Consider the following 18,376-nt stretch of genomic DNA (forward strand, 5'->3'; position numbering starts at 1 on the left):
AGAACCATTGATCACTACCCATTGAGCCCGACCGTCTAGCCAGTTTTCTATCCACCTTACCGTCCATTCATCCAGCCCATACTTCTTTAACTTGCTGGCAAGAATACTGTGGGAAACTGTATCAAAAGCTTTGCTAAAGTCCAGAAATAGCACATCCACTGCTTTCCCCTCATCCACAGAGCCGGTTATCTCATCATAGAAGGCAATTAGATTAGTCAGGCATGACTTGCCCTTGGTGAATCCATGCTAACTGTTCCTGATCACTTTCCCCTCCTTTAAGTGGTTCAGAATTGATTCCTTGAGGACCTGTTCCATGATTTTTCCAGGGACTGAGGTGAGACTGACTGGCCTGTAGTTCCCTGGATCTTCCTTCTTCCCTTTTTTAAAGATGGGCACTACATTAGCCTTTTTCCATCATCCGGGACCTCCCCCGATCGCCATGATTTTTCAAAGATAATGGCCAATGGCTCTGCAATCTCATCGGCCAACTTCTTTAGCACCCTCGGATGCAGCGCATCCGGCCCCATGGACTTGTGCTCGTCCAGCTTTTCTAAATAGTCCCGAACTATTTCTTTCCCCACAGAGAGCTGGTCACCTCCTCCCCATACCGTGCTGCAGAGTGCAGCTGTCTGGGAGCTGACCTTGTCTGTGAAGACAGAGGCAAAAAAAGCATTGAGTACACTAGCTTTCTCCACATCCTCTGTCACTAGGTTCCCTCCCTCATTCAGCAAGGGGCCCACACTTTCCTTGACTTTCTTCTTGTTGCTAACATACCTAAAGAAACCCTTCTTGTTACTCCTAACATCTCCGGCTAGCTGCAACTCCAAGTGTGATTTGGCCTTCCTAATTTCACTCCTGCATGCCTGAGCAATACTTTTATACTCCTCCCTGGTTATTTGTCCAATCTTCCACTTCTTATAAGCTGTTTTTTTGTGTTTAAGACGAGCAAGGATTTCACTGTTGAGCCAAGCTGGTCGCCTGCCATATTTACTTTTCTTCCTACACATCGGGATGGTTTGTTCCTGCAGCCTCAATAAGGTTTCTTTAAAATACAGCCAGCTTTCCTCGACTCCTTTCCCCGTCATGTTATTCTTCCAGGGGACCTTGCCCATCAGTTCCCTGAGGGAGTCGAAGTCTGCTTTTCTGAAGTCCAGGGTCTCTGTTCTACTGCTCTCCTTTCTTCCTTGTGTCAGGATCCTGAACTCGACCATCCATGGTCACTGCCTCCTAGGTTCCCATCCACTATTGCTTCCTCTACTATTTCTTCCCTGTTTGTGAGCAGCAGGTCAAGAAGAGCTTTTTCCCTAGTTGGTTCCTCCAGCACTTGCACCAGGAAATTGTCCCCTACACTTTCCAGGAACTTCCTGGATTGTCTGTGCACCGCTGTATTGCTCTCCCAGCAGATATCGGGGTGATTAAAGTCACCTATGAGAACCAGGGCCTGTGATCTAGCAACTTCTGTTAGTTGCTGGAAGAAAGCCTCGTCCACCTCATCCCCCTGGTCCGGTGGTCTGTAGCAGACTCCCACCACGACATTACCCTTGTTGTTCATACTTCTAAATTTAATCCAGAGACACTCAGGTTTTTCTGCAGTTTCATACCGGAGCTCTGAGCAGTCATACTGCTCTCTTACCAACAACGCAACTCCCCCACCTTTTCTGCCCTGCCTATCCTTCCTGAAGAGTTTATATCCATCCATGACAGTACTCCAATCATGTGAGTTATCCCACCAAGTCTCTGTTATTCCAATTACATCATAATTCCTTGACTGTGCCAGGACTTCTAGTTCTCCCTGCTTGTTCCCCAGGCTTCTTGCATTTGTGTATAGGCACTTAAGATAACTCTCTGATTGTTCCGCTTTCTCAGTCTGAGACAGGAGTCCTCCCCTCTTGCAGTCTCCTGCTTGTGCTTCCTCCCGGAATCCCACTTCCCCACTTACGTCGGGGCTTTGGTCTCCTTCCCCCGGTGAAGTTTCAATTTTGCAGCTGAACAATAAAGCCACCACAGCAGCAGCTGTCTATCTGTCACCTCCCTGTGTCTGTCTATTGCCTTCTCTGCTAGTCCAAACATAACATTTCTCTATGTCCCTTTTTCCATTATAGAATAATAGAATATTAGGGTTGGAAGAGACCTCAGGAGATCATCTAGTCCAGTCCCCTGCTCAAAGCAGGACCAACACCAACTAAATCATCCCAGTCAGGGCTTTGTCAAGCCAGGTCTTAAAAACCTCTAAGGATGGAGATTCCACCACCTCCCTATGTGCTTCACTTTCCAGTGCTTCACCACCCTCCTAGTGAAATAGTATTTCCTAATATCCAACCTAGACCTCCCCCACTGCAACTTGAGACCATTGTTTCTTGTTCTATCATTTGTCACCACTGAGAATAGCCTGGCTCCATCCTCTTTGGAACTCCCATTCAGGTAGTTGAAGGCTGCTATCAAATCCCCCCTCACTCTTGTCTTCTGCAGACTAAATAACCCCAGTTCCCTCAGCCTCTCCTCATAAGTCATGTGCTCCAGCCCCCTAATCATTTTCGTTGCTCTCCGCTGGACTCTCTCCAATTTGTCCACATCCCTTCTGTAGTGGGGGGACCAAAACTGGACACAGTACTCCAGGTGTGGCCTCACCAGTGCCAAATAGAGGGGAATAATCACTTTCCTCAATCTGCTGGCAATGCTCCTAGTAATACAGCCCAATATGCCGTTGGCCTTCTTGGCAACAAGGGCACACTGCTGACTCATATCCAGCTTCTTGTCCACTGTAATCCCTAGGTTCTTTTCTGAAGAACTGCTGCTTAGTCAGTCGGTCCCCAACCTGTAACAGTGCATTGCCTCAGCTCTCAGGTGATCCTTGTTTGGGGGAAGTCACTCATTTCAGGGCCAAAGCTACCTGTTTCCCACACTGACTGGATCCCCCTCCTTTGCCTGCTCCCCACAGGCTCCACTTCCCCTCCATTTGGCCGCTCTTCAAACAACTTCATGGATCTCCACACGCCACACACACATATCCTGCCTAGGCTGGGGAAAGCTGCACTGGGACATGCCTCAGCCTCCTGGGAGACATCCATGTAATGCAGAATCCATGGTGCCACCTTCCTGATGTTGCAAAGGTGCCAACAAGCCCAAAATCCAATGTCTGAGCCAATCCCTTGGGCCTCACCCACACACTGAAGAGGAAAAGGCACAAGCCCTGGTTTCCTCCACTCAGGTTCCCTAAGATGGCTGTGGTCACCTGGCACTGGATGCCCAGCCTGGCACAGAGATAGACATGGTTGGCTCCACTCTTCACTACCTGTCTGGCAGAGGGTGGGGGAGGCAGCTGGACCTCTCACTGCTCAGTCTGGCAGCACCTGGAGCTACCTCTCTTAAGCCATGTGAGTTCCCATTCAGCCCCCAGCAGCTGGCTCTGGGGAGAAACACAACGGGGCCTTTAAGGGGTTCCTTAAAGTGTGTGATTCTCACCTTGTAATCCTGGGCAGCCTCCTCTATGGGGACCACAGCATGAGTGCGGTGAGCCCGGGACTCCCTGCAAATCACACAGATGGCTTCTCTGTCCTCCTCACAGAAGAGTTGGAGCCTCTCCTCATGTATCTGACAAAGATTCTCCTTCTGCGCATTCCCTGGCTTTAACCCCAGCTTTTTTATGTTCTCTATAATATCAGCGAGCTGCTTGTTGGGGCAGAGTTTTCCTTTCTGGAAGGGAGCTCGGCACTGGGGACAGGGGATCATTGTGCCTGATTCAGGCTCCCTGTAATCACTGTACTGGGTGATGCAGGCTCGGCAGAAGTTGTGCCCACAGTCTATGGTCACCGGCTCTGTCAGATACTCCAGGCAGATGGAACAAGTGGCTGCTTCTAACACTTCCTCTGTGGGAGCTGCTGAGGCCATGGCTGTCTGTGTCTTGTTGATGGCCGGTCCCCTTGCTGCTTGGATCAGCTCTTCACATGCACAGAATGAGGTGAGGGAATGGGGGTGGGGGTGGGGGTGAGGGTGGGGGGAGTGTGTCAGAGTAGATGGGAAAGTGAAATGGGGTGAGATGGAGAGAACAGATGAGAAAAGTTTATTGACCTTCTGTAGGTTATTAGAGCGTGTGTGTGTGTGTGTGTGTGTGTGTACACACACACACACAGTATATATACACACACATGAGGCTCTAATAAAATCATATTGGTAGATCCAATAGATTTAGAGCACTTTGTGACAATCAGCTCTTTATTGCTGAGGGAGAGCGATATCTGAGCAATGCCTTCACCAAATGACCACAACTTGCACCACTAACTCTATCCCTGCCCCTAATATGACACAGCAATATTTAAAGGATACACATGGGTTTTAGAGAACTTTGAAATATCGACTGTTAAAGAAAAAGCTCTGCCCTTCAGACAAAGTTTCCAACAGAAGCCCATTTCCTGAGGCAGATGGGGGAATAGTGCACAGCAGACAGTCTCTAGGTAATTGCTCTTCTCTGATCCCTGCAGCATGTTGCCTTGAGCTACCCAGTGACTAACATCGGCTGTGCTTCTATACACTCTCCTGTGACAGAGCAGCAGCCCTGCTACACGTGTCTCTGCAGCACCAACACCCAGGCTTGAGACAGTTACTAGCTGGAGCTAACTTTAACAATTATTAACTTTTACAGTATTGCTTCCCCAAAGGGGCACCAGGTGCCAGGCATTAGCTGAGATCAATCCTCAGCAGCTGGTATCAATTTGGGTAGAATCAGAGCAATAGGCTGAGCCCCAAGTTTGTGCAAAAATATTATAACCAGAAAATAGAACAAGGAGTACCTGTGGCACCTTAGAGACTAACAAATTTATTTGGACGTAAGCTTTCATGGGCTAAAACCCACTTCATCAGGTGCATGCACTGGAAAATACAGTAGGAAGATATATATACACAGAGAACATGAAAAAATGGGAGTTGCCATACCAACTCTAACAAGACTAATCAATTAAGGTGGGCTGTTATCAGCAGGAGAAAAAAAATTTTTTGTAGTGAGAATCAGGATGGCCCATTTCAAACAGTTGACAAGAAGGTGTAAGTAACAGTATGGGAAAAAATAGCATGGGGAAATAGTTTTTACTTTGTGTAATGACCCATCCACTCCCGGTCTTTATTCAAGCCTAATTTAATGATGTCCACAGCATCAGAGGCTCGTTCTCCTGCACATCTACCAATGTGATATATGCCATCATGTGCCAGCAATGCCCCTCTGCCATGTACATTGGCCAAACCGGACAGTCTCTACACAAAAGAATAAATGGACACAAATCAGATGTCAAGAATTATAATATTAAAAAACCAGTTGGAGAACACCTCAGCCTCCCCAGACACTCAATTGTAGACCTAAAAGTCGCAATTCTTCAACAAAAAACTTCAAAAACAGACTCCAACAAGAAACTGCAGAACTGGAATTAATTTGCAAACTGGACACCATTAAATTAGGCTTGAATAAAGAATTTCCCCATGCCAATTTTCCCCCTACTGTTATTCACACCTTCTTGTCAACTGTTTGAAATGGGCCATCTTGATTTTCACTACAAAAGCTTTTTTTCCTCCTGCTAATAGCAGCCCACCTTAATTGATTAGCCTCGTTAGAGTTGGTATGGCAACCCCCATTTTTTCATGTTCTCTGTGTGTATATATATATATATCTGCCCGCTGTATTTTCCAGGGCATGTATCTGATGAAGTGGGTTTTAGCCCACAAAAGCTTATGTCCAAATAAATTTGTTAGTCTCTAAGGTGCCACAAGTACTCCTTGTTCTTTTTGCTGACACAGACTAACATGGCTACCACTCTGAAACCTATAACAAGAAAATGTTACTGTCACTTTTTTGAGGAGGTGGGGCCCTGCCCCCTGGGAAACCTTACTCAGATAACTTTTTACATTTGAACCATAAACACTAGCCCAGACCTGCAGAAGGCACAGTAGTTTTCAAGACAATCCACAGCAGCATTTAGATTATATAGCATTTAAAAGACCAGGTGTTAAACATAAGCTTGCTTCAACCTTATCTGTAGGGTGCTGTCACCCAGTGGAGGAAACCAGAAACAGAAGAACAGATACTGGGTGGAGTCAGCAAGATTGTCAGCACCAAGGGAGGAATTCTTAAACTGAAGCCACACCACTGAATTAGTACCTGCCCTCTGAGAGACACTGGCAGCCTCCTTCCATACTGGATTTCACTGGCCATGGATCCACAGATTTTGGAGCAGAGGCCCCCAGCACCTCCTAACAGGGATGGTTCATTGCATGATTTTGGGAAGAAGCTCAGACAGGGGCGCTGGACAGGGGGGAGAGGGTGGAGGGGAGCAAGCAGGGGGCGGGGTCTTGGGGGAAGAGGCAGCGTGGTGGCAGGGCCTCAGAAGAGGCGTGCGAGTGGCCTTGTGGGGAGTGGACAGCATGAGGGTGGGGGCTCATGGAGAAGGGATGATGCAGGGGCAGGGCCTTTGGGGGAATGGGCAGTGAAGGGCAGAGCCACATTTGGGTGCTGAGGGTCCCCCCACTTTTAGGGAGCTTTCATCGCCCCTGGGAACCTGCAGTTCACCTTGGTTTCCATGGGAGCTGGGGCCTCTCATCAAGTCTGAGGTGCTGGGACACAAAAGGGGGTTGTGAACTGAAGACTCAGACTGGTCACTCTGAATCCACTCAGCTTTACTCACAATGGGCCCGTCCCAGGAAAACCAACTTCCAAAAAAATTCATAACTTTTCTGAGTATCACTTATCCCTAGCCTGACCCCTAATAGGGTTCTGCTGAACCCAGTGCCATTGGAGAGCATCTGCCTCTCCTTGGGCTGGCACTAACCCCGGCCCCACTCTTTGAGTGCCTGGGGCTGCATCCCCCATCACGGGCTCCTGGGAAGAAGGGAGAGAATCCTGGACTGCCGCCTCTGCAATCTGGGGAATCAGCCCCAGTGACTCCAGTGGGTAACTCCTGATTTACACAAGTCCTGTGTGTTTTCCTGTCCCTGCCCTGTGACGCGTCTGTCACTCTCCATTTGCCATGTGTGGTCTAGGCTTTGCTGTTCCTGCTCCAGGTGTTTCAGGCACAGGCAGATCCCTGGATCCCTGCACAACCGTCCTGAGCCAGAGCCCCCAGGAAAGTGACTCTGCACAAATGGCCCCTCTTCACCCCACCTCTGCTCCCAGGGGTCTATGAATCCCAGAGCTGCTGCCCTCCCTGACCCCCCAGCCCAGGCTCTGCTCTCGAGTATCTGCAGGAGCCGAGCCAGCTCTGGGAGAGCGAACACCCTGGGCCAGGCCAGGGATGGAGTCTCCCAGCCCGAGGGGAGGGGAGAGGGGGAAGGAGGGAGAAGGCGAGATGGAGACTTAAAAGGGCAGCAGGGGAATGAAGTGGGGAGGGAGGTTCCCAGCTCCCAGCCCTGCCTGGCTCCACAGGCGATGTGATGGGGAATGGCAGAGGAGGTCTCCAGTCCCTCTGTGCAGATGCCCCAGGGCACGAATGAAGAGATGGTGGGGGTGGGGCCAGTCAGTCCTTACCGGCTGTCTCTGGACTCAATGTCTCCCCAGCTCTGTCTGTCCCTGGGAGCTGCCAGGCCCCCTGTGCTTCCCTCAAGCTCGGTGCCGCTCTGGAGTGAGCAGCCCTGTGTCCTCTCCACCCACAGGCACCACCTACCACTGGGCCTGGGGAGAGAACCGCCCTCCACCACAACAGCCTGGCCCCGTCAGGGTGTGTCCTCCCCACACCCCCGCTCTGCATGGAGCAGCTGCTATGCAGACTTGTCAGATCACAAAGGCCAGTTGGCAGCTTCCTCACGTTCGCTTGGCCTGATTCTCCTGCTTGCCCCCGTGTGAACCAGGAATGACAGGTTTAATTTCACTTCCTTGTTCCCATAAAGGTGCTGCCCTAACAGCAACCGGGCATTTCCCTTCTGCCAACTGCCTCCTGCTGCGGGTGAGTTGGGAATAGTCATTGTGACAAGGAGCCATGGTCATCCTCATGTCAGCTCATTCCTGCAGCTTGGCCTCTCCTCAGCTCCAGCCAGTCGCTCCAGCTGCTCTTGGCAAGGACGCTATACAGGGAACAATTGTGTATGTGAGCATCACATCTCTCATGCGTCTGGCTATCCCTGCACACACCTCCTGTGTCTGTTACAGAACCCAATGTCCATCACCACAGTATCTTGACTGACGTTATAAAGCAATCGCTCAGTCTAAGGATCAGGATTGTCCCCTTGTCTCATCACTTGCTGAGACATGTAAGCACTAATCTCCCCCTCCCTCTGCGTCTCCTCCATTATTACTGTATTACAGTAGCACCCACAGGCCCCAGCTCAGACCAGCGCCCCACTGTGCTAGGTGCTGTAGCCCCGATTATCCAAGTCACAGCACCCGTCAGAGCCAGGGCTGGGAATAGAGCCCAGGACACCTATTGTCAGTTCTGTGTCCTATCCACTAGTGCACACGGCCTGCCCTTTCCTTCAGGGGTCGCTGTGGGGAGCTGCTGTGCAGAGCTGGGCCAGGCAGTTTGCTCTGACAGTGGTTAGGTCCGTGCACATTCTCCAAGGCCATTGTGTGGGGTGGGGGAGGAAGGAGGTTCCAGAGCTGGGCACCTTTCATTGAGCAGGCCCTGTCCCCAATTCAGTGGTCCCAGCTGCTGCAGCAGATTGGGTGCATGGGGAGAGAAGGGGGTTCTGAGAATTGGGGCCCAGTTCGTTTGTGGATCCGGCCCCTGCAGTAAGGCTCAGTGGGAGTTGGGCAGGGTGTGGGAATGACAGGATGATGGGGTCACATCCCCAGTGTTAGGTAGAAGATGGGCTGCCACATGCTGCATCATCTGAAGTTTTCTCATGGTATTTACTGGTTAGATCCACCAGAATCGGGGCCTCCTTTTCCACCTCTGATCTGCATCCCTGCATGCCGCAGGCATCTGCTGAATTCCCCTTTGCCCATGGGAAAGTGAGCAGCAGAACCTGGGCCAATGCTCAGGATCTCTAAGCCTCAGGGCACCGTGCACAGTGTGGATTTTAACTCTCCAGAGAATTACTGGGTAACAATACAATACAGTGCAATACAATTAATAATTTCCAGGGCTCCGTTTTTCCCCATCACTTTTCCCTTTTTTTCCTATTCCACTCAGTGACTTTTCCAAAGTTGAGGAAGTTGTGGTGTACTGAGGACTGTGTGGGAAGTCCAGGCTATCACATTAAGAACAGGGGATGGGGATCCCCTGGTGCTGCATGCAGTTGTCAAAGTTAGACTCGGGACTCACAGTTTGTCAGACCACTCTGTTTTATTAGCACAGCGCTCTGCTAATAACACCCAGATAATGTCAGCACCATGCGAGACACAAACTGTCTTGTTTATACAGATAAAAGGGGGAGAACTTAACAAGATAACAAAGGAAGCAGAATCAGATATACATGTCTAGCACAGGTAATGTTATCTTATTTCCTTACTAACTATTACTGATCTTCTATTAATGTTTCACCATTAGCACCATTGTTTATGCCTAATGTTTCTTTTCCTGGCACCTGTATTTCAACATTTCTTATTTCTGCTTAAAGGTACATACAACATTTCTTTAATCCATTCTTATTTTTACAATATAATTCATTCTACTTTCACAATCCCTCCTTTTGGTCAAGCTACGCCATGACCAACATTTTACTGGATTCCACATATTAATCTTTCTTTATCTCTTTGTTCATCAGCGATATTCAAAATAATCATATTAGCACTCTGTTTTGGGGCAGTCACCTGGGTGGCATGCCTTACACAATTTTGGATACAACAGGAGACTAACTGAAAACATAAGCTTATGTTTGTGTTGCTAGGAGCAAGACAGGCACAGGGGTTAGGGTGACCAGATGTCCCGATTTTATAGAGACAGTCCCCCACCCCGTCCCGATTTTTCACACTTGCTGTCTCGTCACACTAACAGGGGCACCAGTTTAATAAGCCTGCCTAGGGCACCATAAATCCTAAGGATGGCCCTGGTTACCAAAGTGAATAACACACAGTGTCAGTGTCACCAAGAAACATCACCTGCAGCTCCTGGTCCCGGACAGTCTCTCTAGGACCAGGACCCGTCACCCCGCCTCCACCCCGCCCCCCCAATCTTCCTCTTGATACTGGGGGGGGCGGGGCTCTCTAGAACTAGCCCCAATCTCTGTAGAAACTCCTCTTTTCCCCCCTCCCGGGGATCTGCCAGTCTCCTTTCTGCCCACTGATACTGTGGCTTCTATGCAGGTCAACGCCTTGCTGCTGAGAGAAGCTGCCCCTGCCCAAGGCAACTGGGGCCCCAGGAGGCAGGCTCTGGGGCAGGGGGCTGCAGTGCAATCCCTTGATCGCTAGGACCCAGGAGCAGCTGGGATGCGGCCCATCACTGGGGTCACTCAGACCAGGCAGCAGGAAGTGAATCGCTCGCCCTGCAGTGACTCTGGGGCGCTGTGGGGAGCCCGTGCTTCTTGCAAGATCCCCGAGTCCCGGCGGCTGCTGCTGCTGGGACCCCGGAACGGGGAATCTCCAGCACGGACAGTCCCGCTGCTCCCAGGAGCCTCTCGCAGGGCAGAGCCACCAGCCCGGCCAGGACCCCCCTTCCCGCCCCCAGCCCCTGCTCCCAGGGCGGGCACCGCTTGGAGGGAAGGTAAGAGAGACCCTCCCCCAACCCCACCCGCAGGGAGCGGTGCCCCCCGGGCTGCAGGGGGAGGGTTTGGCCCCAGGCTGCTCCCAGCTGCAGTCCCCTGCGCACATCTCAGTCCGGCTGCTGGCAGCGATGGAAGCCGGGCGCCGCCAGCTCTTCACCCTGCACCGGCTGCTCCCCCCGGGCTCCGCATCCCCTGCGCGAGGCGGGGAGCGGGGGTGGGGGATGGGGAGCGGGGGGAGGGGGTCAGAGTGCGGCTCCGGTCCCAGGAGCTCCGGCACCACAAGCAGAGCGCGGGGTAGCGATCGCTCTGCGGAGCCCTGCGCTGGGAGAGGGGAGGGGAGGGGCTGAGGCTGAACCCGACACCGGCAAGAGCCCGGCCCCACCTCTCTCCACGGCGCAGCTTCCACTTCCGCCCCGCTCACACGTCACTTCCCCCGCCCCTCCGCAGCCCGTGGGGAGCAGGGAGGCGGGGCCCGAGCGCAGCCCCGCCCGAGGCCCTCCTGGGTGGGCGGGAGCGTGAGAGAGGCTCCGTCAGGCTGCGTCGCGCCCCGAGTCCGGCCGCCCATGGAAGCGCCCCGCGGGGACACCCCAGGGGCCGGGGGCGGGAGCCGTCTGGGTTTAATATTCATTACCGAGAGGCGGGGTTGGATCGCCTGGGGCTGGAATAGCAGGTGGGGAGCAGCTTGGGAGTCCGGGCCCAGCAGCATCACCCAGGGCCGCCCAGGGGGGGGGGCAAGAGGGGCAATTTGCCCCAGGCCCCGAGCCCCACAGGGGCCCCCACCAGAGTTTTTTGGGGCCCCTGGAGCGGGGTCCTTCACTCGCTCCAGGGGGCCCAGAAAACTCTTGCGGGGCCGGGTGCAGGAGCTTCTTCTGCTCCCGGTCTTCGCCGGCGGGGGGTCCTTCCGCTCCGGGGCGGAAGGACCCCCTGCTGGTGAATTACCGCTGAAGACGGAGCAGGACCTGCCGCCAAAGTTCAGCTCAGTCTTCGGCGGTGGGGAGCCCTTCCATTCCGGGACCCACCGCCGAAGTGCCCCGAAGACCTGCGGCGGGGGCCCCCCGCCGCCGAATTACCACCGAAAACCGGACTGCACTTCGGCGGCGGGTCCTGCTTCGGCGGCAATTCGGCGGCGGGGGGGGCCCTGCCGCGGGTCTTCGGGGCACTTTGGCGGCGGGTCCCGGAACGGAAGGGCCCCCTGCCGCCGAAGACCCTGGGCCCCCGGAATCCTCTGAGCGGCCCTGGCATCGCCATAGACTACCAGGGTTGGAAGGGACCTCAGGAGGTAGCTAGTCCAACCCTCTGCTCGCAGCAGGACCAAGCCCCAGTTTTTGCCCCAGATCCCTAAACAGCCCCCTCAAGGATTGACCTCACAACCCTGAGCTGGGGTGGGGCTGAAATACTGGGTGCAGGCTGTGAATAAAAGCTTACAAACTGCTCCCTGGATCAGCCTCTTCCCAGAGTGAATCCCAGCCAGACTCATTGTCACTGGGAAACATGTCCCCTGTCTCTGGGGTCTGGGCAGCCTCTCGGGGCCAGGAACCATCACCCCCAAGTCCTGGTCTCCGTTCTGTCTGCCCGTTGTCACAGTGTCTTCTATGTAGGATGTCTCTTTGGTGCTCAGAGGCGCTGCCTGTTCCTAGGGAATGTGGTTCCCCAGAGAGGGAGAATTTGGGACAGGGCTGGGACAGAGACCCCACAAGGAACACACTGCTGCAGACAGACTGGCCTGCCTCCAGGCACAGCTTGGCTCTGAATCTCAGCCTGCTCTAGCCAGCCAGGATGGGTGAATAGAAAGAATAAAACTAAGGGTCATTGCTAAGGCAGAGGAGGCCACTGTCAGGCCCTGTGCTGAGGGTACTGGAGCCCTAGAGTTAGCTGGGTTTCCTGGGGCACATGATGCTGCCTCCATTGTGATCTGGGAGTCCAGACTAAGCAGCTGCTGCATGATCTGTGCTGGGACAGACTATCATTAAAGACCCTCTGTGCCCAGCCGGGAGGAGGAGGGACTTTCTCTTGTGGCTGGAGCTAGCCCTCTACGGCAGCCCTGGGCTCTGCTGGCATCAGTTCCTGAGCCAGAAACTCCAAGTGATGAGAGAGACCTGGGGGAAGGGACAGGCGGGAAAGTGAGTCTGCACAAACCTGTCTGTGAGTCCCACAGCTGCTGCCCCTAACACACTGAGGCTCACACTCCTGTTAGCAGTGGCAGTAGCTACAGGAGAAGAAACACCCACAGGAATGGCAAGACAGTAACCAGCTCTTCCATGCAGAAGGGACACAGGAGAGACTAGAAGGGGCAACAGGAGCAATAAGTGGGGAGAGAGGTTCCTGGTTCCCAACCCTGCCTAACTCCATTTCCTGCAGCACTCCGGAGTGGATTGACTTTCCTGGGAAAGTGAGGAGTAGAGAAAGGAAAAGCCAGTTCCTGCCTCTGCCTAGTCCCTGTGCTGCTGGGGGAAAGTGGCTCCTTTGATTCTGTTCTTTTCTAGCGTTTGGCTCGGAGACACTATTACTGGGGGGTTTAAAAGTGTCAGGTGGGTTTAATCCCAATGGGAAGGTTCAAGTCTGTGTTGTAATAACGTAACTGAAGGTTTTCCCAGTATGGAGGAGTTGAGTGTCTGTCCGCAGGAAAAGCCTGGGAGGATCAGGGTGTAAAATTGACTAATGATCATTTGAGAACATCCCCAATTGTCTTTCTAACCTTGACAGGCTGCAGAATAACAACCACATTTTGCTCCAGGTCATTCCATCTTCCTAGGGGACAAGGAAGGGAAATGGCTGTGGTGGATCCAGTTCAGGTAGGGGATTTTGTCAGGAGTTGCTGGGGAGGGTGGTTGTAGAGAAGGAGGGGCAGGAAATATACAGGGTGAGGCAGGGAGGGGGATAGGGTGTGATAAACTTGCCTGGACATGCTCAGCCTAGGGCATGATTTATGAACAGGCCTGTGATTGTTGCGGGGGTCCCCTGCCCAGAGCTCTGCTTTCCACATCAGCCTGTGCCTAGTAGGTGCGTGTTAAATGAGAAGACCCTGCCGTCCTCCATCTGCTGGGAGGGACAAAGTGCTCTCACCTTCTCTTTGTTACTTGGAGTCTCCTGGCCACTGTGAGCAGAGTGGTGGTAGGATTCTTCTCCACTGGCCCTCCCAGAGCTGTCCTATTTTTGAGTTTCTTCCCTCATGAATAGTGGGATTCTGTCTGGGGCATCAGGAACTGAGTGGGGAGCACCTGTTGTTTCAGATGCCGGTGACCTTCGAGGAAGTGGCTGTGTATTTCACTGAGGGGCAGGGGGCTCTGCTGGACCCAGGTCAGAGAGCCCTCTACACGGACGTCATGCAGGAGAATTATGAAACTGTGACCTCGCTGGGTAAGGATTTCTTTCCCCTCAGCTTCCTGAAGCCATGGGGTCTGCATTTCTGCATTTGTTCAGGTTCTTCCCTGATCAGTTAGATTAGATGGGAATAAGTCACATAGTTTACAACTCCAATGTGAGAGAACCATTCACCTCCAAACCCCCTATAATGGGATAGGGAGTCATGAACCTAATGGACATGCTAACTCATCCCCATCCCTCCAGCTTTCATGGGAGCAGAAGCAGTGTATTATCCTATCTAAATAAATTCTCACTCACACACTGGATCTCTGTGCACCTACCTTCCTAGAACTAGCTCCATGTGTGGGGAGGGCTCTGGGCTCTGGGGGTTTTAGACATAGGCAGAGGTTTAACACGAGAGCTATTTGTGCCTCAGCAAGTCCCCTGGAGCACACATATCCTAAAAACTCCTAGTGAGGGTGTGAGAACTCACCGTCCCCCAGACATTTGCTTCTCCCAAGGGGGCTCAGTGACCATGTTCCCATCTGTTCAGATCCCACCCCTCCCCAGGAAATCATGGGGTCAATTTAAACTCAAGATGTGCCCTTTGTGACAAATACTTCACCAATCCTCCGTGCTTGTTTTCACCCACTGAGCAGGATTCCCCGTTCCCAAACCTGACCTGATCGCCTGGCTGGAAGCAGGGGAAGAGCCATGGATCCCAGATCTCCAGGCGTCCGAGGAAAGGAAGATCCCAAGAGGTATGCACACAGGTGAGGAGTCAGTGACACTAACACAGAAACTATATGGCAAATGGAGGAAAAAACTGAAAATCCCCAAAATGTGGTGTGAGCCCCCTCAGTTCTGCCTCATCTCACACAGAAGGTATTGCATCATCGTGGCAGATATCACCCATGCCTTCCCACCTACCCTGTTAGCTGTCAGGATTTTTCTCACTTCCCTGTAAGTGTTCAGATGGGATGTGGAAAGAGAATTCAATTTCTCAGTCTCCACAACAGTTACTGTGTTTTCACTCTTTTCTGTTCCCCTTTCTGTCCTTTCTATCAGCCCAGGCACTAACTCCTGCCTGGATTCTCTCTCTCTCCCTCAGCAGGTGATGAGACAGTGAGTGAGGGTAATCCACAGCAGGAAGATCCTGATCAAGTGGAACTCCAGGGGACCTTTTTGAGAAGAGCTGAAGGGAATTTTTCCCAGTGCTTGGAACAGAGAAAAGTCTGGAGTAATTGCCACAAATCAGAGAGGAAGCTGGGGAACTGCCAAACTAAGAAACTGGATGAATCCATCAAATGTGGAGGAGGAGGAAATGATCCCAATGAAACCACAGCCCAGCAGACAAATCACAAAGAAAAGAAATCCTGTAAATGCTTGGACTGTGGGAAACGCATCAGTCATCACTCAGGGCTCATTAACCATAAGAGAATCCACATGGGAGAGAAACCCTGTACATGCCTTGAGTGTGGGAAAAATTTCAGTGCACCATCTGCCCTTATTGTACATCAGAGAACCCACACAGGAGAGAAACCCTATAAATGCTTGGACTGTGGGAAAAGCTTCAGTGTGAGCTCACACCTTATTACTCATCGGAGAGTGCACACAGGAGAGAGACCCTATAAATGCCTTGACTGTGGGACAAGTTTCAGAGTACCATCAGCCCTTATTGTACATCAGAGAACCCACACAGGAGAGAAACCCTTTAAATGCTTGGACTGTTTGAAAAGTTTCAGTCGGAGTTCAAGCCTTATTAACCATGGGAGAATTCACATGGGAGAGGGACCATATAAATGCCTTGAGTGTGGGACAAGTTTCAATGTACCATCCGCCCTGATTGTACATCAGAGAACCCACACGAAAGAGAAACCCTTTAAATGCTTGGACTGTGGGAAAAGTTTCAGTCGGCATGCAAATCTTATTGCGCATCAGAGACTGCACACGGAAGAGAGACCCTATAAATGCTTGGACTATGGGGAAAGCTTCAATGAGAAATCAACTCTGATTAAACATCAGAGAACCCACACAGGGGAGATACCCTATACATGCTTGGACTGTGGGAAAAGCTTCAATGAGTAATCAACTCTGATTAAACATCAGAGAACCCACACAGGAGAGAAACCGTATAAATGCCTGGGCTGTGGGAAAAGCTTCAGTCAGCGCTCACATCTTATTAATCATGGGAGAATCCACTCAGGAGAAAGACCCTATACATGCTTGGACTGTGGGAAAAGCTTCAGTCGGCGTTCATATCTTATTAACCACGGCAGAATCCACACAGGAGAGAGACCCTATAAATGCTTGGACTGTGGGAAAAGTTTCAGTCAGAACTCAGACCTTATTAGACATCAGACTATTCACACAAAAGAGGAAACCCATCAATGCTTGTATGATGGGAAAAGCTTCAATCCCCGCTCATACCTTCCTAAACATCAGAGGATTCACACGGGATAGAATCTATAAATACCTCAACTATGAAAAAAGTTTCATTCAAAGAACGAACCTTGCTTCGCATCAGACAATCCACACAAGAGAGAGAACCCATAAATACTTGGACTGTGGTAAAAACTTCATTAACTGCAGGAAAAGCCTCTCCCAGTGCAAAGACTCCAGCCTGGCCAGGACCCCCCATTCCCGGGCCCCAGCCCCTGCTCCCAGGGAGGGCACCACTTGGAGGGAAGGTGCCTCCTGATTCCACCCTGGCTGCAGGGGGAAGGTGTGATTGAGTTGACTGTGATTCCCTGCCCTGTGCCTAGGAAAGCTGCCACCAGCTCCCATTGTTTTCAGGGCACATGAAGCCAGCCCATGCCATGGGGAGGGCTGGGACAGCGACACCTGGGGGATACAGGGGTGTGGGAGTCGAGAAACTGCTACCTGTAGTTGTTACTCATATGTAAGGGATTGTAAAAATAACTGGTAGAGTAACTCCTCACTTAACGTTGTAGTTATGTTCCTGAAAAATGTGACTTTAAGCGAAATGATGTTAAGCGAATCCAATTTCCCCATAAGAATTAATGTAAATGAGGGGGTTAGGTTACAGGGAAATTTTTTTCACCAGACAAAAGACTATATATATATATATATATACACACACACACACACGCAGTATAAGTTTTAAACAAACAATTTAATACCGGTACACAGTGATGATGATTGTGAAGCTTGGTTGAGGTGGAGGAGTCAGAGGGTGGGATATTTCCCAGGGAATGCCTTACTGCTAAATGAACTAGCAATTGACTGCACCCTCAATGGTTAACTCTCTCAGCACTCTACAGGGCAGCAGGAAAGGAGGGGGGGCAGACAGAGACACACCCTGTGTGTGAGAAAAAATGCACATTTCCCCTTTAAGTAGCTGACCCCAGGCTTAAGTACACTGTCTTGTTAACTAAATCAGCATGCTGAGACCTGAGACCCGCAGCTACTGCCTAGAAGCTCCCTCATCCCTCCTGCTCTATGGAATATGGGGTAAGTGGGGTGCAGGAGTAGGGGGGAGGGGGAGACACCCTGACATTAGCCCCTCTCCCCCAGTACAGCAAGCAGGAGTCTCTGGGAGCAGCTCCAAGGCAGAGGGTAGGAGCAGCACATGGCAGTGGGGGGAGGGACAGCTGCTGCACAGGGAACTTAGGGGAGTGGGTAGCTGATAAGGGGGTTGCTGGTCCACCCTGGTTCCAACCACCCACCAGCTAGCTGCAACAGGCTGCTCTTCTGGCAAGCAGTGGACAAAACAGGCAGCTGCCAAAGACATTAGAAGGGAGCATTGCACAACTTTAAACAAGCATTTTCCCTAACTGATCAGCAACTTAATATCGAAACAACGTTAACCGGGAGGACTTTAAGTGAGGAGTTCCTGTGTTGTAAGAAACTGTTATCTGATGTAATTTGCTACCAGTAGTAGCGAGAGGTAGCAAATTGTTACCAGTAGTGCAGTTGCTCATAGGTAAGGTTGTTCTTATTTGCTGACTTGTCCTACTTTGCTAAATCTTGACAGTGGTGTGGGATGGAAGCATAAAGTCTTCGGCTTCCAAATGACCCTGCCTGGTGTACGTATGTATCAATTACCTCTTAATAGAGAATTGTAAAAAATAGAGCGAGATCATTTAAACATCCTTTATTTTGCAGCTTAATTTACTGTGCTAACAATGTAGCATCGTGACATTGATACTTGTGCCCAAATGACCTGTGGGTTGGATTCATGTTAGTGGGACGCGGGACCTGTGGAGAATAATTTAAACTCTTTATTTCCTTAGGGTTTGCCTTCAATATACTTATATGCTGGTGTGAGCTCTGACCATTACAGTTCATCAACTCAGCAGGCAGGCAGAGGCACCAATGCACTTGTCCTGTTGCCTTGACTGAGAAAGGTTCTGATTAAAGGGGGTGTAGATTCCAGCAAGCTCCTGGGGTAATATCTCATTGGAGATGAAAGGACTTGTTCAGAAAGAGATTTTGA

The 18,376-nt window shown here is 51.4% G+C and overlaps 2 protein-coding genes across 4 annotated transcripts in view; one reads left to right on the forward strand and one right to left on the reverse strand.

The window, feature by feature from the left end:
- Positions 1 to 7,637, reverse strand: part of LOC123345130 (E3 ubiquitin-protein ligase TRIM39-like) — a 72,522-nt gene extending 64,885 nt beyond the window's left edge. The window contains exons 1-2 of the mRNA XM_044981816.1: positions 7,505 to 7,637; positions 3,463 to 3,938 (exon numbers count right to left, since the gene is read on the reverse strand). Coding sequence (XP_044837751.1) covers positions 3,463 to 3,888 — 426 coding nt within the window. The 5' untranslated portion in view covers positions 3,889 to 3,938; positions 7,505 to 7,637. The remainder of the gene's footprint in view (positions 1 to 3,462; positions 3,939 to 7,504) is intronic.
- A 6,280-nt stretch (positions 7,638 to 13,917) lies between these two features.
- Positions 13,918 to 16,947, forward strand: LOC123345134 (zinc finger protein 239-like). 3 transcript variants are annotated; one of them, XM_044981823.1, is made up of 3 exons: positions 13,918 to 13,971; positions 14,577 to 14,690; positions 15,029 to 16,947. In XM_044981823.1, the coding sequence occupies exons 1-3, from the start codon at positions 13,938 to 13,940 to the stop codon at positions 16,003 to 16,005; spliced, it is 1,125 nt and encodes a 374-aa protein (XP_044837758.1). In that variant the 5' UTR covers positions 13,918 to 13,937; the 3' UTR covers positions 16,006 to 16,947. The 3 variants fall into 3 exon arrangements, with proteins under 3 accessions (XP_044837758.1, XP_044837759.1, XP_044837760.1); XM_044981824.1 differs by having other exon boundaries at positions 15,032 to 16,947; XM_044981825.1 differs by having other exon boundaries at positions 14,577 to 14,678.
- The last annotated feature ends 1,429 nt before the right edge of the window (positions 16,948 to 18,376 follow it).

Source organism: Mauremys mutica, chromosome 12 (genome assembly GCF_020497125.1).
Source record: "Mauremys mutica isolate MM-2020 ecotype Southern chromosome 12, ASM2049712v1, whole genome shotgun sequence".
Classification (NCBI taxonomy): domain Eukaryota; kingdom Metazoa; phylum Chordata; order Testudines; family Geoemydidae; genus Mauremys; species Mauremys mutica.